At 36.3% G+C, this 8267-nt stretch overlaps 1 protein-coding gene across 1 annotated transcript in view; it reads left to right on the top strand.

Moving 5' to 3' along the window:
- The first annotated feature begins 466 nt into the window (after positions 1-466).
- Positions 467-8267, top strand: part of LOC130809839 (phospholipase D gamma 1-like) — a 9364-nt gene continuing 1563 nt past the window's right edge. Inside the window, exons 1-8 of the mRNA XM_057675671.1 lie at positions 467-2878; positions 3096-3212; positions 5764-5958; positions 6322-6567; positions 6651-6719; positions 6840-6987; positions 7401-7549; positions 8130-8267. The exon at positions 8130-8267 is cut by the window's right edge and continues 36 nt beyond it. Coding sequence (XP_057531654.1) covers positions 1160-2878; positions 3096-3212; positions 5764-5958; positions 6322-6567; positions 6651-6719; positions 6840-6987; positions 7401-7549; positions 8130-8267 — 2781 coding nt within the window. The 5' untranslated portion in view covers positions 467-1159. The remainder of the gene's footprint in view (positions 2879-3095; positions 3213-5763; positions 5959-6321; positions 6568-6650; positions 6720-6839; positions 6988-7400; positions 7550-8129) is intronic.

Below are 8267 nucleotides of genomic sequence, written 5' to 3'. Positions count from 1 at the left end.
CGGATTCCTATCAACTTCTTGTAAAGTTTCTCTTATGAAATGAATTACCCTTTTATAATAATAATAATAATAATAATAATAATAATAATAATAATAAAAGGTTATAACTCTATAAATGAAATAATTTTTTTTCTTCAATATTTTCAACAGCATTGTAGGATGTGATGTCTTCATATCGTTACAAGGTTATAACTAACATTATGAATTTAATATTTACTTTGATCAAGCATGAAATTTTTTTAATATATGATTATTGTATGTATTTTTTTATCTAAATAATTAATAATTATGCTAAGAAAAATCATCAAAATAGTTCAATTAATATATTTACAAAAATTTTAAAAATTGCGTACACTGCACCGGCTATAGTATAGTATAAGTAAAGAGGAAGCCAACAACACGTACAAGGTTTGCCATTCTTAAACAAAAAAATCATAAAATTAAATAAATTAAATAATAATGGAATACTTTTAAACTCCAAAAACAATAGTTTGAAGTGGAAAGTACACAAAAGTCAGAAATTTTCCATACGAAATCCAAACGTCTCTCTCTTCTCACCTGTCCTGTTTCTGCCCACCTTCATAATTATCTCCCCTGTTTTTGTGAAATTCCAATTTTTGCATTTGATCTAAAAAATTTGAGGGGAGTAACACATTCAAAAATTTTCATTTAGGCGTATCCAATTCAGGTAAACGTCTCAACTTTGTAATTTCTTTTCTGAGATTTTCAGGTATTGATTTCTTTTGTTAATGTCGATCATTTCTTGAATCATTGGGGTTTTCAATTTTCTGAGTTTTTTTTATTCAGGATTTAGCTTGTTAAAATCCTGGAAATTGAGAACCATTAACAAGAACAAATATTATAGTTGTTTCATGATCTTTTGATCGGTAAAAGAATTCTCTTTGTATCAATTTTGAAACTTTCTCTGTCAAATTTTATGTGTTGGTATACCTAATTTGATTGATTTTGATCAAACGCTAGAAACTTGAGGGTTTGGTTATTCGATCTTGATCAAATGAGTCTTATTGACTGATTCAAAGTTAGAAACTGTTGGATTTGGATTTGATTGATTTACCTCAAACCATAGGAACTTTAGGGTTTGGATTGATTCATTTTGGTCAAAAAATATAGTAAAATTTTAGATTCGCGTTGATTAGTAATGGATAGATATGGTGCTTCACCTCCATACCCTTATGCTTATCCACCTCCAACTCTGCCATATCCTCAACAACCAAGTCAGCCATATCCTCCACCTCGAAGTCAGCCATATCCTCCACCTTCAAGTCAACCATATCCTCCATCACCAACTTCTGAGACATACCCACCTCCTCCAAACCCACATTCCCCATACTCATACCCGTATGCTTCTCCTTATCCATACCCGTACTCGCAACCGGCTTATCAATATCCGCCTCACCCATATCATCAACCTAGTTACCCAACTCCCCCTCTTAGACATTACTCATATTCTGGCCCTCTTCCTCAAGCTAGTCCACCTGCACCAAGTCTCCAACATAGTAGTAGTTTTCAGTATGGTTCATCTCATCATCACTATTCCGATTCGTCTCCATACCCGCCTCACAATGTTCCGCATGTTCTTCCGTCACGAAGTAATAGCTTCAATAGTATTCAAGGACATGATGTTTTGGCTACTGAATTTCCACCAAATGGTGGAAATGGAGTTGGTGGCAAGCCCTCTAATTCTTTGGTATATCCACCCTTGGATGACCTGATGGCAGATATGCGATTATCTGATAATCGTCCATCTGCCCCAGCCTCACCTCCTGCACCTTCTGTGCCTTCTGCTCCTTCTGCAGATAATTTAGCATTGGCATACTCACCAAGCTCTAGTGGAGAGTTTAGTCCTCATGGCAGTTTTTATGGAACACACTCTAGAAGACCTAGTTGGGATAGTTGTTTTTCTTATATGGGAAGTTGTGGTGCTTCTCCAAACTCACCTTATTATGAGAGCGAAGGAATGCAGGTTGTTCCTTACCAGAAAGGGTCCTTAAGAGTTTTGCTTTTGCATGGAAACTTAGATATATGGATTTATGAGGCTAAGAATCTTCCAAACATGGACATGTTCCATAAAACATTGGGTGATATGTTTGGTAGATTGCCAGTTGGTGTGAGCAAAATTGAGGGACAGTTGTCGCGCAAGATCACTAGTGATCCTTATGTGTCAATATCAATCTCCAATTCTGTGATTGGTCGAACTTATGTCATTAGTAACGAAGAAAATCCTGTGTGGATGCAACACTTTAATGTTCCAGTGGCACATCATGCTGCTGAAGTGCACTTATTGGTGAAGGACAGTGATGTTGTAGGCTCTCAATTAATTGGAAATGTATCAATTCCCGTGGAACAGATATATTTGGGGGCGAAGGTTGAAGGCACTTATCCTATTCTTAATGGAAGTGGGAAGCAATGTAAGGCTGGAGCTGTCTTGAGCTTTTCAATTCAATATACACCCATCAAGAATCTAAGCATTTATCACAATGGAGTTGGTGCTGGCCCTGATTATCAAGGGATTCCTGGCACATATTTTCCACTTAGGAAAGGAGGAACACTTAAGCTTTATCAGGATGCTCACGTACCTGATGGGTTCCTACCTGAGTTTATGCTGGATAATGGAATGAAATATGTGCATGGAAAGTGTTGGCAAGACATTTTTGATGCGATACGACAAGCAAAAAAGTTAGTATATATCACTGGATGGTCAGTTTGGCATAAAGTTAGACTAGTTCGTGATAGTGTTAATCATGCAGCAGACTGCAGCCTGGGAGAGCTTCTTAGGTCCAAGTCAGCTGAAGGAGTCAGGGTTTTGCTTCTTGTGTGGGATGACCCTACTTCAAGAAGCATATTGGGCTATAAAACGGTCAGTGGCTTCTTCCAGACTTTATTCTGTTATTATGTACCACATAGCTTCTTTCTTCTGAAATGGGGGCAGGTGTGCTCACTGAGCGATTCATGATTTGTTCAATATGCAAACAAAGTGATGATATTTCAATATCCCCACTTAATTAGAACTCTGCTCATGGATCTGCTTCCCACATGATTTTTATTTTTTATGTGTTAAATAATATGAGATACAGGATGGAATTATGGCAACCCATGACGAGGAGACCCGTCGTTTTTTCAAGCACTCTTCTGTGCAGGTGCTTCTTTGTCCTCGCATTGGTGGAAAAAGACACAGCTGGGTTAAACAAAAAGTAAGTGCTGCTTATCTTTTACTACTACAGTGTAAAGCTTTTCTCCGTGATAATTCTTTTGGTAAAACTTGGTTACTAATATTTATTGATCAAATAGGTCACCTTGCAGATGGTATGGTTATTGCTTTTAAGACTTTTAATGTTATAGAGTGAAAACTAGCTTTGATCTTCTGGGTGTTGTATGTAGTTTTGTTCTGGCCTTGCTTTAACTCTGGTTTTTGGAGTCTGTGTCCTCCTCCAAACACTTGTTTCACTTAAGTACATTGAAAACTCATGTAAACGTAGCAAAATGAAAGAGGGCAAGATGCTGAGAGATGGTTAAGGCTTATGGAAACTTCAAATAAAAAAGGGAAATCTGCCAACTTGAGAAAATGGTCATAAGTTATTATTGAATTATTAGCGAAAGCATGACAATGCTACCTAGGTATAGTTCTTACCCTTCATAAATCCTCGACTAGATTATATTTTTGTTAGCTCTTGCTTTCTTTGCTATATCAAGCTACAATTTTGCGCCAAATATGGCCAAAGTACCAAGTTATGTGTGCATAAGTATAACTATTTGGATGAGAATGCTCACAAAATGCAACCAGTTGTTAAACAATCTTGCGATAATTCAACCATGATGAGAATGCCTTGCTTCACTCACTAGAAGTCCTCAATTCTTACCTCTCGTTCCAACCAAGCTTCACTCACTTGACCTTCATGGGTTTGTTTGTGTCTTTTACTCACTCCACTCACGGAATAAGAACACAAGAAAAAAAAATGCAATCTAGCAAACTTGAAATTTTTTTTAGGAAAAATTGTCCAGAATAATCTCATCAATTGCGCAACTGCTGTGAATAATCCCTACTACTGATTATTTTTCAATAATCAACCTTTGTTTATTATTTGCTGACAGCACCTCTTTCCACATTTTAACCGGCTGTTGTAGGTACCTACTAGTCGTTACACTCACTTCTTCTTCCCGCTTATTCTTCTTCATTGGTCTTACCCTACTTTTTCCCTTTTTTTATCGCAAATTTGAATTCTGAAATCTGTTGGCTCATAAAGCCTGGGTTTTAAAAAAATATATTTTAGTGACAAGTCTAATCTTCTTAGGACTCTAAAAGATAAGATATAAAACTATAATATAAGATATGAATAAAAAACTATCGTGCTCGTCCGTTTCTACGGTCATCCATCATATGACCGGTCAGCACACAAGTTTGATTCTCACATATGATCGGTTGTTAGAAAGATCTCTAGTCCTCTATCATAGAACTATCATCAAATTCTTGTTGCTTCAATTAGGTGCTCTATAGGGTGATGATGTACAAAAGAAGTATAAACTTTGATTTGTCTTGACCCAATTCTTGACGCTTAACCCAACATTTTGTTACACTAGCTATGAATAAGGTCCATCTAGTTATCTAAAAGAGACGTTACAGAAAGCATGTGGAGAGAAGTGTAAGAAATTTCTGCTCTGCGAGCTGGACAATAAAAAGAAATTAAAAGTGGGTCAAAGTTTGTTATGAGGTCATTCTAGAAACAGTATTGTTGTTGAGTTGTTAGGCTTAATGACTATAAATACCTACCTATGATGTAATAAGGAATGACATATGTTGAACAAATGGAGTAAATCTTGGAGTATTGCAACTACTATTTCTTTTCTTTTTGCTTTTCGTTATTCGTTTGTACTTTACTTTTTCATAGCCCATAACCCCAATATATGACACATTCATTCTCTAATTAGGTTTGCACAAAACAAGTAAAAATCCTAATGGGAAAAACTTGTTATGCTAACTGACTCTAAAAATATAGAACATAGTGCAAAAATGTGTTTATTGTTTAATCACGGTAACGGAACGGTGATGTAGTAACAAAAGTGATGCGATTATCGTAATGCCTAAATATCGACTGAAAGCATGGGATACACTTGATATGGCCCAAAATCCTTTTCTTTTACCTTTACAACATGAGAGATATTTTTTAATGAAAACCTTTACAACGCGGGCTATGCGATGTGAGGCGGCCTGGTTATTGCACTATGATATATAGAAACAGAAAACAGGCTTTTACTAAAAGAGAAAACATTATAAAATTAGACTTGAAGTTGAACTTTGTTCAAACTTGGCCTCATGTCCCAACCTCTCTCTTTATGTGGCAAACTGAGCCAAAAACAGATGCTGCCAGATGCTCCCATCTCATTCTTCACACATGTGTAAATATACTCATGTCTTTGAAATTTTTACCTTTTATTTTGCTCGGCAAGTGAGGCCAATTTCTCTTGTGTTTTTTGATGTGTTAATGAGGTAGATGGATAGTAATTTTATTCTGAACAATTAACATCATCTTGAACGAGTGTCTTCATAAGTCTGAGCAGGGAGCTTTTCAAATGGTGATTACAACTTATTATAGGCTATAGCATCATATAGCATGAAGTGGTAATGTGGGGCATACGATTTGTCATGATAACTTGACTTTTTTGTTTTGTTACTTTTATATTGCATTGACTTCTAAATTTTAGAATATTATAGATATAACTCATTTTTTATAATGTGTTCGTACTTAGGAAGTTTCAACTATTTATACCCATCATCAAAAAACTGTGATAGTGGATGCTGATGCTGGCAACAATAGAAGAAAAATTGTTGCTTTTGTTGGTGGGCTTGACTTGTGTGATGGTCGATATGATACTCCAGGTCATCCTCTATTTAGATCCCTGCAGACGACTCACAAAGATGACTATCACAACCCTTGCTTCCAAGTAAGTTCCTTATAAATTTATCCATGCTTTACTTTTATGATCAATGCTTGACTCTAAAAGCACAAAGTAGCTTGGATGTATTGTTATAATTGGCTGGATAAGTCACATTAATTTTTAAAGGTGATGAAACTATTTTGTGATTTGTAAATGTATTGTTCTTGTAAGTATATCCGGAAACCAAGTAAAAAAAGAGCTGGAGCTTTGATGGCTGACAGGTTCCAGATGTAGACTAAAGTCAATGTTTACCTCTACATATCAATCTTGCTTGTTTACTATGAGTACTAGATATCTGCTCTGCATTCTGTTAACAGTGCTCTGTATGAACTTCTTATATGTGCTTGTTTTTGTGAAACTTTTGGACAGGGAAATACTACAGGCTGCCCAAGAGAACCCTGGCATGATTTGCATTGTAAAATAGATGGACCAGCTGCATATGATGTTCTTACAAATTTCCAGGAACGATGGTTAAGGGCTGCTAAGCCACATGGGATTAAAAAGTTGAAAATGTCTAATGATTCTTTGCTGATGATTGAACGGTTGCCCGAAATTGTTGGTATATCTGATGTTCCTTGCCTTAGTGAGGATGATCCAGAATCTTGGCATGTGCAGGTATTGCACTCGAGTTCACAGTTCCCTCCTGGTTTTGCATTTTTCTTTTTTGAGCAAAGAAATTCAAAACTCTTTTCATTCAGGTTTTCCGGTCCATAGATTCCAGTTCTGTGAAAGGTTTTCCGAAGAATCCGAAGGAAGCGACAAGCAAGGTTATGAAGATTTCCTTCCCACGTACTTATAATGTTTCGTTATTCTATCTTTCTCCTCTTTTGCATGTCTATTGCTTCAACTGATTTGCTAAACGCTGATCCATTGCTTTGAATCTGCAGAATTTGGTTTGTGGAAAGAATGTATTGATTGACATGAGCATACATACAGCATATGTGAAGGCTATTCGATCTGCCCAACACTATATTTACATAGAGAATCAGTACTTCATTGGTTCTTCATATAATTGGAGTGCACACAATGACTTAGGTGAGAACCGTCTTTAAATTTGCTAGGATGTCATGCAGTTGGCATATCTTACTGTATCTGGTACTTCATTTCTGCTACCTTAGACTTATACTTATTTTGATAATTGATGTACTACATTTTGTGTTCCTCTTCTAGGATCCTCATTTGAGAGAAATTTTTGTCGTTGTGAGATTTTTTTTTTTTTAATTGACACATTTTCTGGTTTATAAGGCTCTATTATACAATCTATCGGTTCAGCTAATGTCGCACTGAGTGTTGCTATTTCCTGCTTAGGTTTTGCACTTCTGACCTTTGTTTTTGGGTTTGTTGGGTGGTAAGATAGTGTTCAAGTGTCTTTTTGGAGATAAACTTTAGCTGCGACCTATGTTTGCCTGTAAATTGATTCCCTATACTGAAGCTAATTGTTTGCACAGGTGCTGATAATTTGATTCCCATGGAAATTGCTCTCAAAATAGCGGAAAAAATCAAAGCTCATGAGAGATTTGCTGCGTATATTGTTCTCCCAATGTGGCCAGAAGGTATTCCTACAGGTGCTGCTACTCAAAGGATTCTTTTTTGGCAGGTGATTTGCTTGTCTTTTTATTGTTCTGCTAGAGTGAACTGCTCCAAGTTATTTTTTCTAGATCGTCTGATGACCCTTTTATTAAAATTTCTGCAATTTCGCAAATGGAATTTACTGATGGACTTGGTCCATGTGTATACTGCAACTATTAAAATAAAAAATTTAGTATTTGTTAAAGTCATTTAACACTGGTACGGTGACAAATTGCACGAACTCTAATACTTCAGGATATCAGAATTTATTTTGGGCTATAGTAATTAGGGGGGGGGGGGGCGATGTTGCTGAAGGAGTTTTTGTTTTGATGAGTCTTGTGAGGTATTTCCAAACTCTGACATTAAGAGTGTGTTGGGATGGAAGGAAATGGAGGGAAAGGAAGGGGAGGGATTTGGAGGGATGAAGATCTGTCGTTTTGATAAAAACAAGAAACAAGTAACGTTAATTTAGTGTTTCAAATCGTGTTTCCTTTTTCGGCACGAACGGTTTGAAACAAGATACAGGGCATAGTTTTGTGTTTCGTGCTTCAATGTTCTGAACTTTCCATTCTTAGTCTGGGTGTATAAAAATTTTACTATTTGTGCAGAACAAAACAATGCAAATGATGTATGAAACCATTTACAAGGCTCTAGTAGAGGTTGGGCTTGAGGAAGCTTATACACCTCAAGATTACTTGAACTTCTTTTGCCTTGGCAATCGTGAAGGTCCAGATGGCAGTTTTGAT

Source organism: Amaranthus tricolor, chromosome 4 (genome assembly GCF_026212465.1).
Source record: "Amaranthus tricolor cultivar Red isolate AtriRed21 chromosome 4, ASM2621246v1, whole genome shotgun sequence".
In the NCBI taxonomy this organism is placed as follows: Eukaryota; Viridiplantae; Streptophyta; class Magnoliopsida; order Caryophyllales; family Amaranthaceae; genus Amaranthus; species Amaranthus tricolor.
Note: the sequence above shows the minus strand (reverse complement) of the source record. Positions and strands in the feature narration are given on the sequence as shown.